The following is a 26,492-nucleotide window of genomic DNA, read 5'->3' as shown; positions in this document are numbered from 1 at the left end:
GCACGTCAGGCACTGGGCCCAGGACCGGCCCATAGATTTCCACTGCTCTCCTCTCCTCTGCCTTCTGTGCATCTGCACGTCAGGCACTGGGCCCAGGACCGGCCCATAGATTTCCACTGCTCTCCTCTCCTCTGCCTTCTGTACATCCGTGCGTCAGGTACTGGACTCAGCTGTTCCTCCTCTTCCTCATCAGCCACCTCCAGACCTGGGGGCTGTTGACTCTCCATCTGAGGGCTGACGGACGGCCCAGGCTCCGCCTCTCTCTCTCTCTCTCTCTCTCTCTCTCTCTCTCTGCCAGCTCCATTCCCTCTTCTTTTCCCTCGGAGCTCTCCGATTGCCTTGATGCTGATCCTGATTCCGTGCCTCCTCTTCCTCCTCTGATGTTCAGAAGTGCCTGTGGCTGAAAGTCTTCCTCAAATCCCATCGTAATCTCACTCTGATTTTGAAATGCAACCCAGAGATGTTATGTTTTCACCCCAGCCCACCTTTTACAATTGATGGGGGCCATGTCCCCCTACTGCTTTCTATGAACGCTACTTTGGGGTTGCAGGATGCGAGTTCTCTTAGGCGCAGAACTCTCCCCTTCTGACTCAGTCTTCTGTGTCATCTTAAATTCTCCGTATTAGCCCTGGGAGCTAATAACCACAATCGAGCTCTTCCCTTGGAAAGAGTCCCTACAGGGATATATCCTTACCTCAAATGCATTACAGGTAGTCCTTGACTTACGACAGTTCATCTAGGGACCGTTGGGAGTGACAACGGCTCCGGAAAAAAGCGACTTATGACTGTTTTTCACACTCACGATCGTTTGCGGCATCCCCATAGACCGTTGGTCAAAATTCGGATGCTTGTTAACCGACTCATATTTATGACGGTCTCAGTGTCCCAGGAGGTCATGCGACCTCCAGACAAGCAAAGCCTGTTTCACAGAACAATCGTCTTACTGACTTAACAACTGCAGCGATTCACTTAACAATTGGGGCAAAAAAAGGTCGTAAAATGAGGCAGAATTCATTTAACCAATGTCTCGCTTAGCAACCAAAATTTTGGGCTCTATTGCGGTCGTAAGCCGAGGACTACCTGAACTTAATAAGCTCTCTGACTCTTTTTTTGTGAAAGTTTGCTAACCTTGATAGGCAGGGAAAGAGGCTATGGTAATTTACAGGTAAGTTGCTTTAATTTAGTTCCTTGGACAGTTTTTTTTAAGAAAATATCCTTGTTTTGCATAAATATGATGTCCTTTATGGAGTTTTAGCAACCTCCTTTTTCCATGCTGCCCTGTTTTCTGCATCTAAAAAAATCAGTGCAACTTGCTTTTCATTATGATGTTGAAAATATTCTATATCCAGAGCATTATCCTTTCATTCTACCCATTTCTGGGTAGAAATCCAGATTGGTCAGCATCATCATGGATAAAATTCTCTTTAACATTTTTTTAACTCTCTCAGCCATTTTTTTTTTTCTTTTTCTTTTTCTTTTTTTAAGGGGTATGGGATTGGTTTTATTTTGTGGCTCCAGATTTGAACAAAGAATGAAGTGGAAATACAACATACATGGAAAGTAGGAAATAATAGAAAGTGAGAAACTAAGTGCTTGAAAGAAAGCTCATCTGAATACTGCTTGATCAGCATATGAATCTGCACTTGGGCCAGATAATTGAAAATTATACATAAAAAAATATTGAGTATTATTATGTATTATTATCAGCCAGTCTTGTAAAAGATTTATACTCAATCGGTCAACAGCAGTAAATCAACCCGGTTGGGAGGATGCCGGGAATGCAGATAACCAAAGTCAACACAAGATAAACTCATGTTTGTTGCCAGAAAACACCTCTCTCAGCATGCATCTCTTTTAAACTCTCATTCCCAGGTATGCCTTGTGAAGGGAATCAGGGCCCTTTCCTCCCCGTAAGCCATGCAACCCACGTTGCTCCCTTCTCTGTTCCTCCCTGCGTGTCCTAGGATGAAGAGGGGGTGGGCCTGGGTCTTCCTCTGAACTCCTTCTCCCTTGTTCTACCTCTCCCCTGCTCTGCCCAGCCGGACTTTGCCCTTCCCCAGTTTCCTCCACAGCCAACAGAGCCCTACTCCCGTTCCCTGTCAGCTGTTTGTCTTCTTCCTCGGATTCAGACTCTGACAGGGGCATCACGCGGAAATCCACTGTGCTGAGTTAAGAAAGACGGAAATACAGGACAGGATAGCTCGGGGTCAGCTGATCGTTGGAACTACCAGTTCGCTAGAACCAGTCTGAACCGGCAGCAGCCCACTACTGCATATACCCGTCTTCACTCAAAGGATCTTCGGGCTACCTATTTTGTGGGCTTAGCAGAACTGGAGTAGAGACATGCTCTTTCCGTTTGGGAATCCCACCTCCCATGTAGGAAACTCAGAAGTCATGGATGTCATGAGGCTTGGGTTTGTAAGTGACACCGCTCAGCGTTCGGCCATGCCAAAGCGTGGCATTCTTTAGAGCCAATTAGTTTGGATAGCATTCTGCTGCACTGTATTGTGATTTTTATATAAGACACAGTGTAATTGCTTTGCCAATCATCTTGTTTCCGAAGCTCTGGAGAATTCCCCGCTAGCTGGACTTCTGTAGCCTTTCTCAGCCTGATGCTCTCCAGAGTGGTTGGAACTACCACCCCATAAAACTTCCAGCCAGCATGAGAGATGGTTGCATGGACCAGCCAGAAGAATCTGGGATCGTCTGGAGAGCATCAGGTTGGAGAACACCTGGAGTCCTCGGACACTGAATATGTTGGGCAAATGATTTTGTATACATCTGAGTTGGTGTCATAATCAAATATTAAGAGATGTCCATAGAGATGAACAGTTCGCCATGCTCGAATAGGTTGTGATGCTGTTAGCTTTCAAATTCAGTGGGTATAAACTGCCCACATAGCAATGATGAAGTGGGTTGGGTATGTGCCATAATCCACATCTGTTGGTTTGTTGCATCCTTGTACAAGTTGTCTGTTGCTCCTCTACGCAATCCTTTTCAGCAGAAGTCCGTTTTCCTTCCTTCAAGCATCCTTCCACACCTGTGGAACCTTGGGAAGCAGGACTTAACTTCTAATCCAACAATTCCAAAAATCGGTTGACTTAGCCGTCAAATCATACATCGACAGGCAGTGTTTTCCCTGCCAAAAGTAGCCATTTCCATCTCCACTACTACTGATCTTCATACTTGGCTGGCATGACCTTGTCTCAGCCCTCCCCCTGAAGCTGGTTGGGGGCAAGGAAGCCCCCCCCCCTTTTCTAGTTGGTCTTCTTCGATGAGCCGAAACAGTTTTTGTTTTCTTGGATTCAGGACGGATGGCTGAAATGCAGGAGGGGGAAAAAAACCATCCAGTGAGCCCAAAAACTTACTAAACTTCTAGACTAAGATTGGAGAAGGACCTGGGGGCTGGAGGTTGAGTGTTGATGTCACACTTTGCTTGTGAAAAAATAATAATATAGGTTTTGCTAAAAAAAATTCTGTAAACTGAAGGCTCTCGTGTCTTTTGGTGTCTCTTGGACTTTATCCCCAGGAAACATTGGTTGTGGGAAGAGATGCTTCCTTGGTGAAAGATTAGGACACCTGATACATCTTTTTGTAGGCATTTCCAGTGCTTGATTTTTCATGAGCAGGTTGTCCCAATAATACAGGTGGTCCTCGACTTATAACAGTTCGCTCAAAGTTATAACGGCACGGGGGGAAAAGTGACTTATGATCATTTTTCACCCGTACGATCTTTGTAGCATCCCCACGCGATCAAATTTCAGATGCTTGGCGACGACTCATATTTATAGCTGTTGCTGTGTCCATCCAAGGGAGGGTCCCTTAAGAAGTGATTCGCTTAACAACGGTAGCAAGAAAAGTGATAAAATGGAGCAAAAAACCTCACCTAACCAATGTCTCACTCCACATCAGGAACGTTGGGCTTAATCAATTGATTATAAGTCAAGGACTACCTGTTCGATCCTTTCGTTTCCAAATGCAAAAAAACCAAGCTCAGGAAAATCCCATCCCTCAACGACCGACTTTCCTCCCCTTTCCCCCCTAAAATGGGTTCTTTAGCGGACAAGGATGTGTAATGCTTTGTTGTAGGCCTTTTTCTCTAACTTTCGTTTGTGGAACAAGATTGCAACAGCCTCTGCAAATGAATTGAGGCACAAAGAATCAAGATTGTACTTCAGTTGCAGTTGAGAAGATTTATTGCTCGCGTCTACGCACAAGAATCTGGACAACTAACATTCAGCACTAAATGGGCGCTAGATAAGAATTAACAGAATGAACTAAGTCTAAGTACAGAGGGGGTGGACTTAAACTGTTTGTGGGAACATAGCAATTCTAGGCTGATGACTTGTTTGATTCCCCTCCTCCCCCAAGCTCTGTTTACTCTTTGGACAGGCAAGCATATAACTTGGTTATTTCACAGCACCAACCTTCCGTTTCATGTGTGGTTTTTGCCACCACGTCATACATACACAAGCCACCCAACTGGGTGGTTGTGGTTGTTGTTTTGCCCAGCCAGGACTAACAACCTGCAGGATCTTCCCTCCCTAAACTTTGCTTGCTGGTAAATTGTTCTGTGGTTCATTTAGCAACAGCTGTTGGATGCTGCCTCTGATGTGTGCAAACATTGATGATCAAATTCTTACCTCCTCTAGGCACATAGAGATGAAATCCAGCGTAAATTTGAAGCCCTTCGTAATAGCTGCACAGTGAGTATTCAACCCAGATCCTTGAATTATTTTGAAATCAAGAGGATGAGGAAGGAAACGGTCCACACACTGTGTTTTGTCTGCTCCTTGGAAAGACGAAGGCTTCTAGAAAGGGAGTCTTTGGCTTCCCCCGAGCTAGCAGAACCGAGACTGATCTGAATTGTTCATTTGAGAATCTCCAGGAAAAAGTATATATATAATCTTCTCTCTGGAGCTGTGGAAGCTTTCAATCTGGCCTTGGCCACTTCAAAAAAAAAGGCCAAAACAATTGGAAGGAAGGGAAAAAAAATAAATCTCATTTCAGTGCAGCTAATAAGAATGGTTTAAGCAGCTGCCACAAACGATGGGGATGATATGACATTTCCGGAACGGTGGGAAGTACCTTGTACCCGAACCCTCGGGCATCCAACCAGGCCTTGCCATCGCTCAGACGATACTCCCTCACCCTGCAGATTAAACTGGGAGCCCAGCAACCTCCCATCCTTCTCGTAAGGGAGGAGCCTTTTTCGTGACCGTCGCTTTTGGGATGGCGACGCAAAGCGTTGGCTTTCGCTGCAAGCAGGGGAATGGCTGCATGCACGGATGCCTCGCCTTTTCTTTGCCGCAGGTTCCCCTTGGATGGGGGAAACACGCCGAGCCACCCTTAGGTTTCTCTCTCCTCCCCCAAATCATGCATGCAAATGCTCGCCTCCACTTTTCCTTTGGCTGCCGGCAGCATCTTGAGCGAGCCCCCTCGCCCTCTCTCCAATGCTCTCCAAGGCTGCAACTTGCATGCGGAGCAACGCATGCTAGAACACGCGCCCAACGAAACGAACGGAGGGCCCTCGAAAGAAGGGTTTTGCAACGAGACACGCACACACACACACACACACAGAGGGGTGGGCTTCAAACATTTTTTAGCAATGGATTCTTTGCCTGGTGGCTGGGTAGGTGTGGCCTAGTTGGTCTCCTGCATCATAGCGGGAGGGGGATGTTTTTTTTCCCCCCTCTCTGGACTCCGGAGGCTTTCCTTGAGTCTCCGGGAAGACGAAAACGGCCTTCCTTGGGCTCCCGAGGCTCTCTGGAAGCCGGAAACGGGCCCACTTCTGGGAGGCCCGTTTTTCACCCTCCCCGAGCCTCCCTGCACTTACCTGCATCCAAAACGGGCTACATGGAGACTCCTGGGAGGGGTGGGGCGAGGCCAGCCAAGAGTTGGATTTGGGGGTTCTTTGAACTGCAGAAAATCTTAGCTAGGGGCTGTCCTGAACTCCTGCAAGCCCCCAGCAGCTCACCCCTACGAGACACACACACACACACACACACATGGGGCAAGGGAAGCTGACATTCTCCAAAAATGCCCACTGGCTTCTGAGTTCAGGTAGATTTTTGAAGTGGGGCAGAAAACTTTAAAAAGAAAAAAAAAATGCATGCACGGGTCCTTTTGGTGGTGGTAAGAACCAATGACGTCCTATTGCTTTCTGAAGAAGTCATTCCTCTTCCCACTTGCTGTTTTTAAACTTCTTAAAAGTAAGTTCCTGGAAAAGTACAAGGCCCAAGAATTCATGGCAAAGATTGGGCCTCCCCAAACCGATGCCAAATCACAAATCCGTGGTTGACGTTTAGAGGGCTAGAATCGAGATCACGTGAAGTGTTCATGCCACTTGAGAATGCCTTGGTAATAAGGCTACGTTTGGAATATTGCATGCAGTTTTGGTCACCACGATGTAAAAAAAGATGTTGAGGCTCTAGAAAGAGTGCAGAGAAAAGCAACAAAGAGGATGAGAGGACTGGAGGCTAAAACATATAAAAATCGGTTGCTGGAATTGGGGATGTCTCATGAAAAGAAGGACTAAGGGGTTACATGATAGCAATATTCCAATATTTGAGGGGCTGCCACAGAGAGGAGGCCAGGGGATCAAGCTATTTTCCAAGGCACCCGAAGGCCAGACAAGGAACAATGGATGGAAACTGAACTAGGAGAGATTCAACCTGGAAATGAGGAATTTTCTGACAGGGAGAGCAATCAACCCATGGAACAGAAGTTGCCTTTAGAAGTTGTGGGAGCTTCATCACTGGAGGCTTCCAAGAAGATACTGGATGGCCATCTGTCAGAAATGGTGTAGGGTCTCCTGCTTGGGGTGGGTGGGTTGGAGTAGATGACCTCTAAGGTCCCTTCCAGCTCTGTTATTCTATATTCAATGGGAAAGAACTCGCCTTCGGAAGTTGTGAGAGCTTCATCCCTGGAGGCTTTCAAGAAGAGACTGGGCTGCCATCTGTCAGAAATGGTGTAGGGTCTCCTGCTTGGGCAGGGGGTTGGACTAGATGACCTACAAGGTCCCTTCCAACTCTGTTAAACCCCATGCCTCTTTCTGTAGTGTATTAATATCCAGGCTGCAGACTGGCTGCTAAATTCAGAAATAGCTCGGAGGAGGCTGTAAGTCGCTTCAGGAAGTTAAATCTGGAGAGCTAAAATATCCGTTACGGCAAACTCATTGACCCAAGCTTGAGCGGGTTTTTTTTTTTCCTGGCGTGCCTTTGATCCTCGGTGCTTTCTTCAATCAAAGGGCTGATCTGGTTGGGCACCGTTCACCAAAACGGTGTTTGCTTTCCTGGGAAATTTTAAAAGTCTTTTTTCATTAAAACTTCGCTGCTGCTTTTATTGCTGCCACCGAGTGGTTTGGTGCCTCGACAGGACAAATTTTGTTCTCCTGGTTATATTTCTTAGCAGGAGAACAGGAGGTGGAGGCGCCTGCTGTTATTCTTAGCTGAAAATATGATGCTAAACATGGGCAGCCAAGGGTATTTATGGCTCGTCAGGATGCTGGGGATGTGATTCATGAAAACATGATTGTGCTGTATATATAGATAGAAGAAGCATTTTGCATTAGATCTCTCAAATTCTATCCTGTTCTCCAAGTAAGGAACAGCCCACCTGCCCAAAGATCAAGGAAAATAACGTTTCTTTCATTTTATTTTTATTTTATTTGGGGGGGAGATTCTCCTGCCTGAACCTTCTCCTCCATTGGTTTCTGCCTGTCTGTTTTGCCTCTTCCACCGAATTCGTTTCAGAAACCCTGCAGCCTCTTAAATCTTTTACACCTCTTTTACACCAGGGAGAAAAGAAAGCATAAGGCAGCACCGCATGAGTTGAATTGGAAAAAGGCCCTCGTCCTTCAGATTTTAATTTCGTGTCTTTTGTTGTTTCTTCTTCTTCTTCTTCCAGCTCTTTGAACAGCCGATGTACAAATCAGCTATTCCAAGGGCTGGATTTAGAAGAAGAAGGAAAAAAAAATGTACATGCTTTAATCTTGTATTTTATATTTTTAATTTTATATGACATAGCATGCCTTATTTTAATTGTGACGCTTCTGACAGGAATGAACAAGCGAACAATGGATGGTGGAACTGTCACAGTGTACAAATAGATAACAGATAATCAGAGTTGGAAGGGACCTTGTGGGTCATCTAGTCCAACCCCCCTCTGCCCAAGCAGGAGACCTTACACCATTTCTGACAGATGGGAGTCCAATCTCTTCTTGAAAGTCTCCAGTGATGAAGCTCCTACAACTTCTGAAGGCAACTTCTGTTCCATGGGTTGATGGTTCTCACAGTCAGAAAATTCTTCCTTATTTCCAGGCTGAATCGCTCCTTGTTCAGTTTCCATCTGTTGTTCCTTGTCTGGCCTTCGGGGGCTTTGGAGAATAGCTTGACCCCCTCCTCCTCTCTGTGGCAGCCCCTCAAATATTGGAAGGCTGCTCTCCTGCCTCCCTTGGTCTTTCTCTCCACTAGACTAGCCAGGCCCAGTTCCCGCAACCGTTCATCGTATGTTTTAGCCTCCAGTCCCCTCATCATCCTGGTTGCTCTTCTCTGTACTTTTTCTAGAGTCTCAACATCTTTTTTATAGTGTGGTGACCAAAACTGGATGCAGGACTCTAGGTGTGGCCTTACTAAGGCTTTATACAGTGGTATTACCTAATAGATATTAGGTATACCGATGTTCTGTTTGTTCCTTGTAGAGGCTTATACAGGTAACCCTCAACTTACAACGGTAGGTCTAGTGACTGTTCAATGTTACAATCGCATGAAAAAAGCGACATGACCATTTTTCACCCTAACAACCAATGTGGCATCCTTGTGGTCATGGGATCAATATTCAAACACAATTGATTCATATTTACGACGGTCACAGTGTCCTCGAGGAGGTCGCGCGATCCCCTTTTGCGACCCTTCTGACAAGCAAAGTCAACGGGGAAGCCGGAGTCGCTTAACGACCGTTGTGACTAACTTAACAACCGCAGGGATTCGCTCAACAGCCGTAGCAAGGAAGATTGTAAAAGGGCGCAAAACTCACTTAACAATTTTGTCTCGCTTAGCAGCGGAAATGTTGGGCTCAATTGGGAATGTACGTCGAACACTACCTCTTTGAAATAAGCTGGGGGCCGCTGGGTCACGACAGTGAGAACAATTAATCGGTAGAACAACTTGGCTCCCAAGGTTGTGGGTGCTCCAACTCTGGAGGTTTTTTTAAGAAAAGATTGAATGACTATTTGTTTTTGTTTATTTATTTATTTATTTATTTGGTTTGTCCATTGCTTACAAGATAGTAGGTATAAGTAAAAGCATAGTTATGAATACATGGATGCATTTAAGAAAAATTAAAAAAAAAGAAAAGAAAAGAAACAATTGGCCAGAATGGTAGAGTTTCTTTCTATAGCCAGGAGGGGGAAGGGGGGGGGGTTGGACTAGAAGACCTCCAAGGTATTAGTATTTTAGTATTTTTTGATTTGTCAATCGCTTACAAGATAATAGGTATAAGTATATACATAGTTATGAATACATGAAATGGGTACATATAAGAAAAATAAAAGAAGAAACAATAGGACAGGGACGGTAGGCACGTTGGTGCGCTTATCCATGCCCCTTACAGGCCTCTTAGGAAAGGGGTGAGGTCCATAGTAGACAGTCTAAGGTTAAAGTTTTTGGGGTTTGGGGAAGGAACCCCAGAGTCAGGTAGAGTATTCCAGACATTGACCACTCTATTGCTGAAGGCGTATTTCCTGCAATCAAGTTTGGTGCGGTTTACTTTGAGTTTGTATCTATTGTGTGCTCTTGTATTGTTATGGTTGAAGCTGAAGTATTCATTGACATTGCAATATATAATTTTATGTACCATACTTAGATCGGACCGAAGACGGTGTAGTTCTAGGTTTTCTAGGTCCAGAGTTTCAAGTCTGGTGGCATAAGGTATTCTGCAACGAGTAGAGGAGCGGAGAACTCTTCTTGTGAAACTCTTCCAACTCTTTTATTCTGTTATATGATCATAGTTTCCGGCCAGGGATGGGATTCAACCGGTGTAACAACTGGTTGGGTGAGCACACACTTCACCCGAACTGGTCCAAACCGGTCGAATCCCACCATTGTTTCTGGCCAAAGAAAAGAACCTGCTTTGTTCTCTTAACCCGCGTAGGAAATGTTTCTTTGCCAGAGATGAGTAGCTCTTTACGAAGTTCAGGTTTTTTTTTTTGTTTAAAAGAACTCCTAAATGTCTCCTCCGTCTTGGTACATAAGGAGCGTGTGGATAGCTTTCAGTATAGCAATGTCAGCATTAGCCTCCAGAAGCTCAAAAGAGAACATTTCAGCAGTTCCTTCAGGCGCTTGGGGTGAAGGCTAAAAATGCAATACCTTTGGCTTGCGATAGTGGATTTCTGAACAAAAATTGGCTTCTGGATGAATTCAGAAGGTGGCTTTCCTGTTAAGGGACAAGATTTCTTTTTCCACTTTAAACATTTGCTCATCGTGGTGACGTCAAGGCGGAGAGCAATTACAGGCAGCCCTTTAACATACAACCTTAAGGGAACCTGCCCATTACGGTCACAGGTTGTAACTGTCATAAATATTTTGACTTTTTTGCGTCAGTCAGGAAGAAAATCAGCGGTTTGACTATGGGCACAGTTTTGGCGAAAAACCAGAAGTGCCAATTTTCAACAAGTTTCTTAAACAAATCAGCGGTTTGACTATGGGTGCAGTTTTGCCCGAAAACCAGAAGCAAGTGCCTTGGTCAGAACAGTTCATCAATAGGATGATAATAATTGTGTATATTCCTGCTTTTGCCTCTGGCCCCTGCTCCTCAGCACGTGCTCTTCACATGCACCTGAAATTATAAGCAAAAGTTATTTTTTTGTAATGATTACATAACTACCAATCGGTCTATCCGCCTATCTAAGTTACCAAGGTAACCTTGAGTGTTGTACCAAGTTTTATAGCTAACCTGCAGCATGGGAAGGGGGTGTGTGAAACTATTTTCTTATTTATGTCCTCGCATCCGCAGTCTGCTTCACTAGTAAATTGAAATTCAAATGTGTCGGGTGTTAAATTCTTTTGCAGACGTGGTCCGTTTCCAACCGACACAAGAAGCTACTCATAGCGTTTAGTCATACCTGGATCCTTGTACAGATGGACCAATGGGTTTAAACAAGGAGTACTTGGGTGGGGGGGAATCACAAATCTGTGTTAGCCACATTTCAACAGATACAATGAACCAAGAGAAGATGCTCTTAGGTGGGCAATATCTAAGCACGGGAGCCACGTGCTCAGGATGTTTTTGAATTGCTGTGTGACATTTGCCTTGTTCTTATTCACGTTGCTTTATTCCTCCCGTCGATTCTTCCTCGGTTGCCGGGAAGAAAACGAAGACGCGACCATTGGTTGGGGACTCACAACCACGAGTGCAAGTTGTGTGCATTGGGACAACTTTTGAGAAAGCAGTTTTGTCATTAGTTGGCCCGGTCAAGCATGGTCTGGAAGCCCTTCCAAAATGATGGGGGCTTGTGCTTCAGCCGCGCAGCATGTCTTCGTCCAGTCGTTTTCCTCCCATTTTCTGACCGGCGGTCTATCCAGCAGCATTCGAAACATCTGGGGTGGGCCAAAGGGGCTTATCTTCACTCCCATTCTGCTTCAGTGGACCCCAGCTTTCTTTGCTTCGTAAAAGCCTTGTCGCCTGTCTGCCTCTCACTGACGCGCTTATATTAGCTTTGCTTCTCTAAAATGTGTGTGAATGGAATGGCAGGTGCTCGTCATATTTCACCCTGCGGTTTTTAACTGACCACCGAACCCTAAATGGTAGAGGGAGGCCTGTTAGCTGTTGGCATCACCCTATGTCCTGACCCAGCTCCCCAAACACGACAAACCCCCTGAAGTTAACTTAAAGATTTCTTTATTAGGAGCGCCGGCAGCCCCGGCACAAAAGTTTCTCTCTCACCGCAGGCTAACAAGTCTGTCCGGCAAGGAGATGAATAGTTGTCTGCCACATCTATTCATCTCTGCCCCCTGCCTTTTATCCCCAGAGCTAAGGTGGGGCTTTGCTAGCAGTGGTGGCTCTTCTGTCCCAAGGACCGGCCCATAGATTTCCACTGCTCTCCTCTCCTCTGCCTTTTGAGAATCTACACATCAGGCACTGGACCCAGCTATTCCTCCTCTTCCTCAGCAGCCACCTCCAGACCTGGGGGCTGTTGACTCTCCATCGGAGGGCTGACGGATGGCCCAGGCTCCACTTCCGTCTCTCTCTTTCTGCCAGCTCCATTCTCTCTTCCCCCTCAGAGCTCTCAGGTTGCCTTGATGCTGGCACCTCCTCTGATTTGGCTGCTGGAGGTGCCAGCGACCGACAGGCCACAACCACTCTGGTTTTCCTCTCTTGTTGAAGTAATCTCAAAAGAGTCACCTAACGGATAATCTGCCTCTCTTCCAAGGCCTCTCTGCAAGTCATCGGTGTCCCTCTTACGGAAGTTAGCATCTGTGGTCCGCAGTGAGGATAATACCAGGTTGGGGAAGATAAATCAATTTGCCTTATACCGTCATTTGAACACCTGCAGATCTGGCCAGGCAACCGCAGGCTGCCGATTGCGCGTTGCTCTTGCATTCTTCCAACCGAGGTCGTAGCATGAAAAGTAAACCTCTTACATTGAGGTGTATCTTACACAAAACGATCAAAGGACAGCAGATCTTCAACCTAGTTATGGGTTTAGCTTCAACCCCGGGCTAATTAAGCATGTGCAATTTATTATTATTATTATTATTATTTTGCAAGGCTGCATGATAAACTTCCAGAATGCCGTTTGAGGAAGTTTGGAAGTTGGCTGTCGGAAGACTCGTCGGCTTTAAGTTCTCACCTGTTTCTGAGATTTGTTTTCTGTTTCTCCTCCCGGCGTGTTGTTCTTTTCGTGTAGGTGATTACGGATCTGGAAGAGCAGCTGAACCAGCTGACCGAGGATAACGCTGAGCTGAACAACCAGAACTTCTTCCTCTCCAAGCAGTTAGACGAAGCTTCCGGGGCAAACAACGAGGTGGTTCAGTTGCGGAGCGAGGTTGACCATCTCCGTCGCGAGATAACGGAACGGGAGATGCAACTCACCAGTCAAAAGCAAGTAAGTCCTTACAATTTCAGTTTACAAAGGCCAGTTCTTGCAGACTCTCTGTTGTGGTTAGCCGGCAGCAGGTGCGGACAGCTGAGGAGAGCGAGGACTCAGAGGAGGGCCCAGGACCATCAGGGAGTGGACTGCTGCCTTCAGAGATTGTAGTAGCGATGAGGAGGTTCCCGAGGAGCCTGTGCCAAGTGCGCGTGCGCGCAGGATTGCTCGCAGAAAAGAGCAGTTACAACAGCATGGGTGACTCAGAGTAAGGCTGCAAGGTAATGCCCCCCCCCTTCAAGAAGATAAAAGCCAGCTGTGAAGAGAACGTTCTTTGCAGGAAGCAAAAACGTTTTGAAACTCAGCCTCATGGACATTACCGTATCTTAATCTGGTATTTGAACATTCTTGTGTTGTGAAATGTTATCTGATTCTTGGGAGTCTCGCACAATTTTGGCGAGGCTTGTGCTTATCAAAGTTAATTAGTTTGCAGCAGCCTTTTAACCGGGGATTCGTAAGACTCATTAAAAGGTTTCTGTTCCCTTTGGTTCGTGTTTGTTTTATTGGAAAAGTGTTTGGGTCAGAACACTCTCGTTCAACCACCTAACTAAATGCAGATACTTATTGAAAAAGGCTTGGTCCTTTTTCAGTACGTATCATTGAACGGGCTGTCAACTCATAAAGCATTCCTATGCCTGTTTTAGAGTTGCCATAAATGAGGGAGGGAGGGAGGGAGGGGGAAGGAAGGAAGGAAGGAAATCTGGAAGAGCAGTGCGGCAGTTTGAAACCAGAAGTACATTCCAACACTTATCTTAAAATGATTGTAAATAAGCTACCGGAGCTTTTGCCCGGGAAAATATTTAATTGGAGAACATGATTGATGACACCCAGCCCGTGAATGTGCTAAATCAAATTTATGACACACCCAGGGAGGAGGGGGGAAACAGGGTCACAGGTGAATGTAAACGATGTATGCCAGAGTTGGCTTCATACAGAGCAGTGCCAGCATGTCGCTCCTAATAAATCCTTCAAAGTTTTTTGAAGTTTGGCTCGAGGCTCAGTATTTCATTGGGGCGATCGTTGGAAACCTGACACAGGTGGTATAAACCATTGCATAAGGCTAATTCTTCCCCATTTTATGACCTTGGGAGCCCTGCCTCAGATTCTTCTAATGCTGCTGTTCCACTCTCCTATCTAACATGCACCATTCAGAACCGTGCCATCAGGCGCTTCTTTCCTTGAAGAGGTTCAGTAAATGTTAACAACCTCTTTGTAAGGAATCTAAAGGAGCTTTATTTTAGACTAAGATTATGCTCTTGAGCTGACGAGCGGTGCGGTGGCCCAGAGGTGGATCTCTCGCCTCACAATCGGGAGGCTGTGAGTTTGATCCTAGGTAGAGGCAGATATTTTTCTCTCTCTGGGCCCCCAAGGAGAATATATCTGCTGAACAAAACTCCGTACTGGCAACAGGAAAGGCATCTGGCCAGTAAACACTCCGCTCCATTCAGTTGCCAAGACTCCATCCCGCAAGAGATTATGGGTTTTTTGATTTTTTTAAAGGAGATGATGATTATGCTCTTCAGCCGAACTTCAGGGGGATAAAAAAAAAACCTCTGCTGGGGATTTATTTTTAGACCATGGAGGCCTTAAAGACCACCTGTACCATGCTGGAGGAGCAAGTGATGGATCTGGAGGCCCTGAACGATGAGCTCTTGGAGAAGGAGCGCCAGTGGGAGGCGTGGAGAAGTGTTCTGGGAGATGAGAAGAGCCAGTTTGAGTGCCGGGTGCGGGAACTCCAGCGAATGTTGGATACAGAGAAGCAAAGCAGGTACAACGGTCTCTTTGGCTTGGGTTTGGGGGTGACCGTAAATCGGTGAAAAAAGGAAGGAGTCGAAAAACAGGGGTGGTGCTAGAATCCAGCAGAACCTCTGGAAGGCAAGTGAGTTCAATCAAGGAAAATATTTGTACCTCAGGATTGAAACGAGGAATCCCTGGTGCTCTCTGAGCTTGGTTGTTTTCTTGGGGACGTTTCATGACCCAGCCAGGTAACATCATCAGTGGTAGAAGGGAGTGGGGTTTGAGGAGAGGAGGAGGATTGTGGGGTCCTTGGTGCTCTCTGAGCTTGGTGGTTTTCTTGCAGACGTCTCGTTATCCAGCTAGGTAACATCATCAGTGGTAGAAAGGGATGGGGTTTGCTGAGAAGAAGAAGAAGAGAAGGATGCTCTTGATGCTCTCTGAGCTTGGTGGTTTTCTTGCAGACGTTTCATGACCCAGCTAGGTAACATCATCAGGGCTAGAAGGGAGTGGGGTTTCCGGAGAGGAGGAGGAGGAGGAGGACTGTGAAGTCCTTGGTGCTCTCTGAGATTGGTTGTTTTCTTGGGGACGTTTGACACCCACCCACACACCCCTTTTTAAATGAAATATCCGTTCTCTAGGTGAACTTTACAGCGTAGTATTTTTTTCCCCTGACGCTTTTTCAAGAAGGAAACATGGACGGTGGGAAAGGTTTTTAAGAGTTTCAGGAAGCCAGGCTGTTGCAGCCTCGCTTTCTAAACCCAATTTATTCTCGGGCTCTTAATGAACATACATGGGCTATATATACAGAACTTTATGCCAGAGCATGACGTCGGGGAACAGAGATTGGCTGTTCGCCAGCCGCCCCTCACACACCGCCACCATCTGGCCCTCGTTTTCCTTCCGGATTCTCACGGTGCCAACTTGGTCCCCTCTCAGCCGAGCAGGTGTGGATAAGATGCATGGAAACGTAGGAAGAAGAAGCACCGAATTGCCACTTACCGCTATTTATTTATTTATTTTTAATGGAGGGACGATGGAGAGCCTGCTGTCATATGGCATGACGGTCTGGTTAGGAAGCCTTCCTGCTCCGGGCAGGAAGGCGGTACGAGAGAGTGGTGAGGACTGGCAGGAAAGAGGATTGGCAGATCGCTCCCTTCTACCCAGGATATGGCCGTATTGCAAGCGCTGCTTGAGCCGGGTCCCCAGGGTGGTTCTGGGACGCTACACATTCCCTTCACGAGCTCTTTTCCTTTCGGGGGCTCTGTGGTACCTAAATGCCGAACATTCCTGATTCGGTCACAGTTTTGTCCCGTACGGCATCAACCTTGGGAATTCTCAAGTTTCCTCTTTCCGCTGTGTATTCAGGATGGACTGATTCATGTATACAGATGTATGTGTGTCTGTGTGTCTCTGTGTGTGTTTTGCATATGTACACTTTTAAGAGCAGGCAACGGTATTTCATTTTTAAAGTGTGCCAGAGTGTCCACGTAAAAAATAACAATGAAGGTTATCTGTCTGTCTGTCCTATCCATCTATCTATATCTTCCATATAGATAGATAGATAGATAGATAGATAGATAGATGATAGATAGATAGATACACACACACACACACACACACACATTCTATATCTATCATCTATCCATCCATCCTATCATCTATCCTGTCTGTCTATTTATCATCTATCCATCTATCAGTCTATCTATCATCCATCCTATCTATCCATCCATCCATCCTGTTTATCATCCATCTCTCTGTCATCTATCCATCCATCCTGTCTATCATATATCTATCTGTCTATCATATCTTTCTGTCATCCATCCATCCTGTCTATCATCTATCTGTCATCTGCCTATTTACCTATCTACCTACCTACCTATCATCCATCTATCTATCTATCATCTATCTATCTATCTATCTATCTATCTATCTATCATCTATCTATCTATCTATCTATCTATCCATCCATCCATCCATCCATCCATCCATCCATCCATCCATCCATCCATCCGTCCATCCATCCATCCATCCATCCATCCATCCATCCATCCATCCATCCATCCATCTATCTATCTATCTATCTATCTATCTATCTATCTATCTATCTATCTATCTATCTATCTATCTATCCATCCATCCATCCATCCATCTATCTATCTATCTATCTATCTATCTATCTATCTATCATCTAGCTAGTTAGCTATTATCCTACCCTATCCCATCTCCTCCTCCTCTTCTTTTCTTTCTCTCTCTCCCTCCCCCTCTCCTATCTATCTATCTATCTATCTATCTATCTATCTATCTACTCTATCTACTCTATCTATCATCTAGCTAGTTAGCTATTATCCTACCCTATCCCATCTCCTCCTCCTCTTCTTTTCTTTCTCTCTCTCCCTCCCCCTCTCCTATCTATCTATCTATCTATCTATCTATCTATCTATCTATCTATCTACTCTATCTACTCTATCTACTCTATCTATCATCTAGCTAGTTAGCTATTATCCTACCCTATCCCATCTCCTCCTCCTCTTCTTTTCTTTGTCTCTTTCTCCCTCTCCTATCTATCTATCTATCTATCTATCATCTATCTATCTATCTATCTATCTATCTATCTATCTATCTATCTATCTATCTATCTATCTATCGTATCTATGTACCTACCTACCTACCTACCTACCTACCTGTCGAGTGATGGCCTTCTGGCCTTCAACAGAAAGGGCTTGGCTCTCTGAAGACTCCTTTCCTATTGATTCCGTCCTTTTTGGGGACCCTGGAAGGGAGGCGGAGCACGAGTGGCGTCAACCCAGGGCTTCTTCTCTTCCATGCAGGGTGCGAGCCGACCAGCGCATCACGGAATCCCGCCAAGTGGTGGAGCTTGCGGTTAAAGAACATAAAGCGGAGATCTTGGCTCTCCAACAAGCATTAAAGGAACAAAAGCTCAAAGCTGAGAGTCTCTCCGACAAGGTCGGTCGCTTAAAATGCTATACAGGTGGTCCTCAACTTACAACTGTACGTTTAGTGACCGCTCGACGTTAACAGCGGCACTGGAAAAAAGTGGCTGATGACTCTTTTTCACACTTACGACCGTTGCAGCCTCCCCGCGGTCACAAGATCAAACTTCAGGGGCTTGTCAATTGGCTCATATTTATGATGGTCGCAGCGTCCCGAGGTCGTGTGGCAGCTGCAGTGATTCACATAACAACTTTGCCTGAGGAAGGAGGCAAAATGAATCAAAACTAACTTAACAACTGTCTTGTTTAGCCACAAACATTTGGGACTCAATTGTAGTTGTAAGTCGAGGACTGCTTATATTGGGTGATGTTGTCCCGGAAAGCTCGGGCCCTTTTATTTGGCCTGCAAGCCAGATATAGGTGGGTGGGGGGTGAAAACAGAACTTTGATAAGTGGAAAGGAAAAGAGAAATGTTGTAAGCGGAAAGGAAAAGAGAAATTTGATAAGTGGAAAGGAAAAGCAGAAATTTTGTAAGTGGAAAGGAAAACTCTTATAAGTGGAAAGGAGAAGAGAACTTTTATTGGCAAATAAAAGGGTTACCCAGAAACAAGTTCCACATGGGCCTACCCCAGCTTGGAGTGGACTTTTTTTTTTTTATACAACTTCGAAAAGTATATCTTGTTGTGAGCCGATCATGGAAACTCGCAACACTGTAAATCAATCATTAAGAGCATCATAAATCCATTCATCTTCAGCGGTCATAGTGAACACAGTTCAGCTAGAAGGTAGATTAAGATTTGAACCTTCTTCCTTATCTAAAACTGTCAACTCATAAAATATTTTTATGGTCCTTTTAGAGTTGCCAACAGAAAGGGAGGGGGGAGCAGTGCGGCAGCTTAGAAACCGAAAGTGCATTCCATAAATAGTTTTTCAAAGATAATAACTAGGCGACTGAAGTTTCTGCCGCACAAAATTCTAACTGGAGGGCATGATTGATGATTCTTGGCTATGGATGCGTCCCATTGGAGAATATGAATTATGATACATCCAGGGGGTGGGGTCAAGGGTGACAATGAATGTATCTCAGAGTCGGCTGCACCCAGGCAGTGCTGGCCTGTTTACTCCCAATAAATCCCTTCGAAGTTTTGGAAGTTTGGCTCGAGACTCACGATTTAGTTGGGGGGAACCGCCGGAATCCTGACAAGATAGCTCCAAAGGAATTTGGTACCAGGGGTTTTGTCCACCACTTTAATGGACAGGTATTCCCGAGCGGGAGGCAGATGTTCACTAAATGAATTGTCGTAAGTCGAGGATTGTCTGTGCAGAGGTTTTAAAAGGAAGGCGGGGAGAGAGAGGCAAGTAGACGTGGAAAGACTGGCGTTTTCACGCCTTGCATCCGTTGAACCCAGTTCCATTTCTAACCAGCTGAATGACTTGGAGAAGAAGCATACCATGCTGGAGATGAACGCCCGGAGCCTGCAGCAGAAGCTTGAAACGGAACGTGAACTCAAGCAGAGGCTTCTGGAGGAGGTAGGCCCTGCTCCCTAGCCGAACGTCTGCGAATCCCTTCTGGGAGATTTGAAACTGGCAAACCGGATTTGATTCCTCCTGGGTGTTTATCTTATAGGCTGGGTTTAAATCGCTGGTTTTCCAATTGGCAGCTTTGAGACATGCAAATGTTTTAAAGTGCCTGCGGATTGGGGGGATAAAAGTCTGCACATCTAAAAGTTGCTGAAATATTAGTTTGAATTTTGATATAACCCCAAAATATGGCCCTTCCCTCCTCTTGTAATCGTTCATTTTATTACTTTCAATTTTTCTCCTTTCTATCTTTCTCGCCTTTCTTCCTCCCTCCCTCCCTTATAATCTTTATCGCTTTCAATTCTTCTTCCTTCATTCCTTCCTTCTTCTCTTATAACTGTTCTCTTTATCACTTTCCTTCCTCCCTCCTTCCCTCATAATCTCTCTTTCAATTCTTCTCCTTTCTGTCTTTCTCTCCTCCCTCCTTCCCTCCCTCCCTTATAATCTGTATCTTTATCGCTTTCAAATCTTCTTCCTTCCTTCCTTCTTCTCTATAATTGTTCTCTTTATCACTTTCCTTCCTCCCTCCCTCATAATCTCTCTTTCAATTCTTCTCCTTTCTGTCTTTCTCTCCTCCCTCCCTCTTTCCTTTATAATCTTTCTCTTTATTGCTTTCAATTCTTCTCCTGTCTTCCTTCCTTCCTTTCCTTCCTCCCTCCCTCCCTTCCTCCTTCTCTTATAATTGTCCTCTTTATCACTTTCCTCCCTCCCTCCCTCCTAATCTCTCTTTCAATTCTTCTCCTTTCTGTCTTTCCCTTCCTCCCTCCCTCCCTCCCTCCTAATCTCTCTTTCAATTCTTCTCCTGTCTTTCTTCCTTCCTTCCTTCCTTCCTTCCTTCCTTCCTTCCTTCCTTCCTTCCTTCCTTCCTTCCTTCCTCCCTCCCTCCCTCCCTCCCTCCCTCCCTCCCTCATAATCTCTCTTTCAATTCTTCTCCTTTCTGTCTTTCTCTTCCTCCCTCCCTCCCTCCCTCCTAATCTCTCTTTCTATTTCTTTCTTTCTTTTTTTTTGTCCCCATTTTTTCTGGTGTGGGAAGCCCCTTCCACCTGCTAGAAGAATTTGAAATACTGTATTTTGGGAAATATTAAAAAAAAGGCTGAATATTATATTTTCCCCAAAGGGAAAAATGGAGAAACATGCTCTTAAAGAAAAGCTTCCTTCCTTCCTTCCTTCCTTCCTTCCTTCCTTCCTTCCTTCCTTCCTTCCTCCCTTCCTCCTCCCTCCCTCCCTCCCTCCCTCCCTCCCTCCTAATCTCTCTTTCAATTCTCCTCCTTTCAGTCTTTCTCTTATTCCTGCCTCTCTCCCTCCGAATATTTTATAATTGCCCTCCTGGGTTTTGCCTCCCTCCCAGCAAGCCAAGCTGCAGCAGCAGATGGATTTGCAGAAGAACCACATCTTTCGGCTGACTCAAGGCCTGCAAGAGGCTTTGGACCGGGCCGACCTTTTGAAGACCGAAAGGAGCGACCTGGAATACCAGCTGGAAAACATTCAGGTGAGAGAATACAGCATCGCGGGCCGGGAATAATTTTTTATGGATTTCCCTCGGATTTATTTGCCCGCCCGTGGTGATTTCCTGGCTTACCTTCCTCTCCCTTCCCCTTTTCGTGTCGCAAAAGGTCCTGTATTCCCACGAAAAAGTGAAGATGGAAGGCACTATTTCCCAACAAACCAAGCTTATAGATTTCCTCCAAGCGAAGATGGATCAGCCAGCCAAGAAGAAAAAGGTGTGCAAAATATATGAACGCCAAAAATTAACTTAGCAGGCAGGAGGCAGCGGCTAGCTGTCTGAATTTTCTAAGACTGGGGGAAATGAAGAGGGATTCCAGGTAGCCCCAAATCCCACTGGATTTCCCCAACCCCTCAAATAGTTCCTTGAGTTTGTCTTTGGACCCCTGGCCTTGTAGTCATATTCATATACAGGTAGTCCTCGACTTATAATGGTTCACTTAGTGGCCACTCAAAGTTAACCCTGAAAAAAAGTCGACGGGGAAAGCCAGGTTACTAACTATCCCCTGCAGTGATTCGTTTAACAACTGGGGCAAGGAAGTTCGTGAAATGGGACAAAACTCCCTTAACCAATGTCTCACTTAACAACAGAAATTTTGGGCTCAGTTGTGGTTATAAATCCAGGACTACCTGTTCTTCCATTCTGGATAAATGGCCGCCCAGTTTCCTCTTCTTGTTAGCCTGGCTTATGATCTCTGTGAGATGGGCCAAGCTGAGGGGAGGGGGAGAAATTATCTTTAAAATGCTGGACCAGGCAATTGGGGGAGGAGAGGAGGTGGAGGAGGAAAGAAGAGGAGGAGGAGGAGGAAAAGGGGAAAAGAAAGAGGGGAGAAGGAAAGGAGGGAAGGAGAGGAGGAGGAGGGGAGGAAGAAGAGGAAGAGGGGAGGAGAGAAGGAGGAAGGAGAGGATAAGACGGGGAGGGGAGAAGAAGGAAAGAAGAAAGGGGAGGAAGAAGAGGGGAGGAGAGAAGGAGGAAAGAAGAAAGAGGGGAGGGAAGAAGAGGAGGAGGAAAGGAGGAGGAAGGAAAGAGGATGAGGAGGGGAGAGGAGAGGAGAAGGGAAGAAGAAAGGGGAGGAGAGAAGGAGGAGGGAAAGAGGGTGGGGAGGGGAGGAGGAGGTGGAAGGAAAGAGAGGATAAGGAGGGGAGGGGAGAAGAAAGAAAGAAGAAAGGAGGGGAGGAAGAAGAGGGGAGGAGTGAAGGAGGAAAGAAGAAAGTGGAGGGAAGAAGAGGAGGAGGAGGAGGAAAGGAGGAGGAAGGAAAGAGGGTGAGGAGGGGGGGAGAGGAGAAGGGAAGAAGAAAGGGGAGGGGAGGAGGGGAGGGGAGGATTAAGAGACCCTCAGACCCTCTGGTCTGCCGTTAGCTAGAGCGTTTTCCCTTCCCCCTCACCCGGAGGCAGCCATCACTGACCAGGAGTTAGGAGCTGTCTGTGTGTTTCTGTTGCTAGGGCCTGTTTAGTCGACGGAAAGAGGACCCTTCTTTGCCCACACAGGTTCCTCTGCAGTACAATGAGCTGAAGGTGGCCTTGGAGAAGGAGAAGGCCCGCTCAGCGGAGCTGGAGGAAGCCCTGCAGAAAACCCGCATCGAACTCCGATCCGCCCGGGAGGAAGGTAGGGGGAAAAGAGGCAAGAGCAAGAGGAGGGGGTCTTTGTGCTTTTCCTTCCAAGCCCCAAGGGCCGCCCACCCCACCCCTCCCTCTTGTACTGGACGTCTTTTGTTTCTCTCCCTCCCCCCCCCTCCGTTTCCCTGCCACCCCCTCGTTGGCTGTTGACCATCCCAAACTTTCAATAAGAAAGAAAGCTGTCATTCTTAAGGTTCCATAGAACCACGGCTGCTGCTACTGCTCCTCCTTCTCCTTCTTCTGGTTTCCTCCTGCTCTTCTTGTTCTTCTTCTTGTTGTTGTTTTTCTTCTTCTGCTTCTTCCTTTTCCTCCTCTTCTTCTTCTGCTTCTTCTTGTTCTTGTTCTTCTGCTTCTTCTTCCTCCTCCTCTTCTTCTGCTTCTTCTTTCTCCTCCTTCTGCTTCTTCTTGTTGTTCTTGTTGTTGTTGTTGTTGTTGTTGTTCTTCTTCTTCTTCTTCTTCTTCTTCTTCTTCTTCTTCTTCTTCTTCTTCTTCTGCTTCTTCTGCTTCTTCTGCTTCTTCTGCTTCTGCTTTCTCCTCCTCCTCCTCCTCCTCCTCCTCCTCCTCCTCCTCCTCCTCCTCCTCCTCCTCCTCCTCCTCCTCCTCCTCCTCCTCCTCCTCCTCCTCCTTCTTCTTCTTCTTCTTCTTCTTCTTCTTCTTCTTCTTCTTCTTCTTCTTCTTCTGTTTCTTCTTTCTCCTCCTCCTCTTCCTCTTCTGCTTCTTGTTCTTGTTCTGCTTCTTCTTCCTCCTCCTCCTTTTCTTTTTCTCCTTCTTCTTGTTCTTGTTGTTCTTCTGCTTCTTTCTCCTCCTCCTCCTCCTCCTCCTTCTGCTTCTTCTTGTTCTTCTTGTTCTCGTTCCTCTGCTTCTTCTTTCTCCTCCTCCTCCTCCTCCTCTTCTGCTTCTTGTTCTTGTTCTGCTTCTTCCTCCTCCTCCTTTTCTTTTTCTCCTTCTTCTTGTTCTTGTTGTTCTTCTGTTTCTTCCTCCTCCTGCTTCTTCTCGTTCTTCTTGTTCTCGTTCTTCTGCTTCTTCTTTCTCCTCCTCTTCCTCCTCCTCTTCTCCTCCTCCTCCTTCTCTTTCTCCTCCTCCTTCTTCTTCGTCCCACTCAGAGGAGGAGTTAACTAACTATTTGTGTGTGTCCGTAGCTGCCCATAGGAAAATTACAGACCACCCTCACCCTGCCACGCCTGCCACGGCCAGGCAGCAGATCATCATGTCTGCCATAGTTCGCTCACCAGAACACCAGCCCACGCCCATCAGCCTGCTGGCACCTCCCTCCAGCCGCCGAAAGGAGGCCTCCACGCCAGAGGGTAAGGCTTGAGGGAGGGGGGAGGGGTTAGCTTCGGGAGGGATTCTGGCCCAGACCACCCAGAGACCTCTTCCCGCTGCATAGGGGGCCCGGCTTCCTAATAGCGCCAAGCCAGGATCGAAGCGTCGTCAGCAGGTGGTACAAAAAAAAAAAAAAAAAACAACAATAAGGGACTATTTAGCGACAGCCAAAAGCCGGGCTAAATCGTAAAGTTCCTAGATATAAAACCAGAATACGGGTAGTCCTCCACTTACAACCTCAGTGGAGCTCCAGGTTTCCATTGCTAAGCGATTCAAGGGAGTTTTTTTTTTGCCCCGTTTTTACGACCTTTCTCGCCACCGTTGTTAAGTGCAGTTCTTAAGTTAGTACGGCAATTGTGAAGGGAATCTGTCTTCCCGCTTGGCTCGTTCAAAAGGTCGCAAAAACTTGACCCCGGGAAACACGGCAACCATCCTAAATACGAGTCGGTTGCTCGGGGTTTATTCCAAGTCAACTGTCCAGTTGGCGATCCCAGAAAAAGAAACTCCAGAGATATTATTTTTACCAAGAGTATATAAAACTTTACTGAATAAGTCCACCTTGGCGCACAGAAGGAGCGAAGCCAGCTCTGGGTTTCCCCGCGCAAAAGCAAGCATAGTGGATCCTCCCTTTTTTTTGCCCAAGGGCCGCCCACAGTTCGTTACGTCCACCAATCCCTTCGGTTGACTTTGTTATGGGAGCCAGCCAGCCACGCTGACAAATCTGCTCGGTGTCTCTGAGGTGGGTGGGAGCACCTGGCAATGCAATTGGATGCAATTGACCCCTTCTGGCCTGGGGAATTCTGGGAGTTGAAGTCCAGAGGTCTTAAAGCTGCCCGCAAGGCTAGACAGCCGCAATCTAAACCTTCACGGTTAGGAAATAGTGAAGGACCGTCATAGCCACATCGTTGCTTTCAGGAGGATTCGGAAAAGTTGGAAAAGGTTTAGAGAAGGCACGGCTGGCTGGGGGATTCTGGGAGTTGAAGTCCACAAGTCTTAAAGTTGCCAAGGTTGGACACACCCCTGGCCTATAGTATAAATAGACTGTAGTTTAGCAGGTCCCTAAAGGTGGTAGGGGACAGGGCAGCTCAGTGGCTAAGGCGCTGAGCTTGTCGATCAGAAAAGGTTAGCAGTTCGGCGGTTCGAATCCCTAGCGCCACGTCACGGAGTGAGCTCCCGTTCCTTGTCCCAGCTTCTGCCAACCTAGCAGTTCAAAAGCAGGTTAAAAAATGCAAGTAGAAAAATAGGGGCCACTTTGGTGGGAAGGTAACAGCGTTCCGTGCACCTTCGGTGTTTAGTCCTGCCGGCCACATGACTACGGAGACGTCTTCGGACAGCGCTGGCTCCTCGGCCTTGTAACGGAGGTGAGCACCGCCCCCTAGAGCCGGAAACGACTAGCACGTAGGTGCAAGGGGAACCTTTACCTAAAGGTGTTAATCGGTTTGGTTGCTTGAAAAAGGGAGTTGAGAGCAGGTAAAACTAGGAACCATCCTGCACCGACCATCTTCTCGCAGAGCTGAAAATAACTTCAGCGTCTCAAAGCCCAATTATTGGAATCCGGATTCCAACTCGTTCCAAGAAGGATCCAAGGACATCAGCTCCTCCTTCCCCCCTCCCTGGATTCCAAGCCCATAATACTTGATCTCCAAAAGCCACGTAGCGTTCAGATCCACACGCAGAAACCCTGCACCGTCAACAATTTATCTTGTTCTCTGTGTGATTTCTCCGTGTTTCCTTGTAGGGTTTGGGTGTCGTATTGTCCTCAATGTCCCAACGGCAGCTTGTCTTTGAGTCCCCCTATCTGTCCATGTGATTCAGTCATGTGACCAAGAGACCTGTTGTCCTGCTCTGCTCAGGAGTGTGGAGACCCCGCGAGTTACGACTTTACTGTATTGTTTTCAGAAAGGCTCCGTTGGGAACTAATGATGGTTTACCTTACAGGAGTGTGTTAACCATTACTGAGATAATTATATGAAGTTCTGAGAACTCTCAGCGCTTTGTGTAAGCACTAATTATCTCAGTTTTTGTTTCTAGAGACGTTAAATGACTAACTGGCAGGTCTACAGACGTTTAATTCCAGAGTTCCCCAAATTTGAACAATATCAGCATATCAGCTAACCCTTTCGCTAAACTTTGCATCAGCTGCCAAACAGCAGTACTCTGTCTGAGTCCTGCTGCTCTTGAATTACACCTCCTTTGCTCTTTACAGGTTTTTTCCCCCCCCAGTAAACACCTTTATTTACCAATTGTTTCTCAAATTTTCTGATTTTGCCTCCGTTGGCTTTCCCAAGCCCTGTTATAGAAAGCCAGGCTGGGTAGGTCCTTCGGCGATTTTCTCAGGATCTCATGGCGGTCTTGGAGGAAAGGACATTACTGCTTTAAAAAGTGGGCTCCAAAATGTAACACAGTATTCCAAGCTACCCAAAGTAGATTTTCCTCATTATTTCCAAAGCAAGGCAGGCCTCAGCTATCCATTGTTTTTGACGATAAATGGGTATTGCTGTGAAAAGAAAATTTGGATACAATTTCAATATTTTTGTTTAAGAGTAGGCAGGAGGGATGTGGTGGCCTAGTGGTTAAGATGCTGGGTTTTTTGACCAGAAGATGGGCAGTTCGAAACCCAACCACCACTGGA

At 46.4% G+C, this 26,492-nt stretch overlaps 1 protein-coding gene across 19 annotated transcripts in view; it reads left to right on the top strand.

Moving 5' to 3' along the window:
* The window catches only part of CIT (citron rho-interacting serine/threonine kinase), a 98,062-nt gene that overhangs the window by 50,168 nt on the left and 21,402 nt on the right, over positions 1-26,492 (top strand). For 8 of the 19 annotated variants that reach the window (XM_087942725.1, XM_087942723.1, XM_087942722.1 and 5 more), the window contains 9 exons: positions 4,653-4,706; positions 12,908-13,105; positions 14,722-14,915; positions 17,713-17,848; positions 19,261-19,365; positions 20,765-20,905; positions 21,030-21,137; positions 22,364-22,526; positions 23,677-23,841. In XM_087942725.1, coding sequence (XP_087798851.1) covers positions 4,653-4,706; positions 12,908-13,105; positions 14,722-14,915; positions 17,713-17,848; positions 19,261-19,365; positions 20,765-20,905; positions 21,030-21,137; positions 22,364-22,526; positions 23,677-23,841 — 1,264 coding nt within the window. The remainder of the gene's footprint in view (positions 1-4,652; positions 4,707-12,907; positions 13,106-14,721; positions 14,916-17,712; positions 17,849-19,260; positions 19,366-20,764; positions 20,906-21,029; positions 21,138-22,363; positions 22,527-23,676; positions 23,842-26,492) is intronic. The other 11 variants (XM_087942729.1, XM_087942728.1, XM_087942726.1 and 8 more) reach the window with 3 other exon arrangements.

Source organism: Notechis scutatus, chromosome 13 (genome assembly GCF_049901735.1).
Source record: "Notechis scutatus isolate UNSWTSFEM ecotype Mainland chromosome 13, rNotScu1.2, whole genome shotgun sequence".
NCBI classification, from domain to species: domain Eukaryota; kingdom Metazoa; phylum Chordata; class Lepidosauria; order Squamata; family Elapidae; genus Notechis; species Notechis scutatus.
This window is presented reverse-complemented; position numbering and strand designations above follow the sequence as displayed.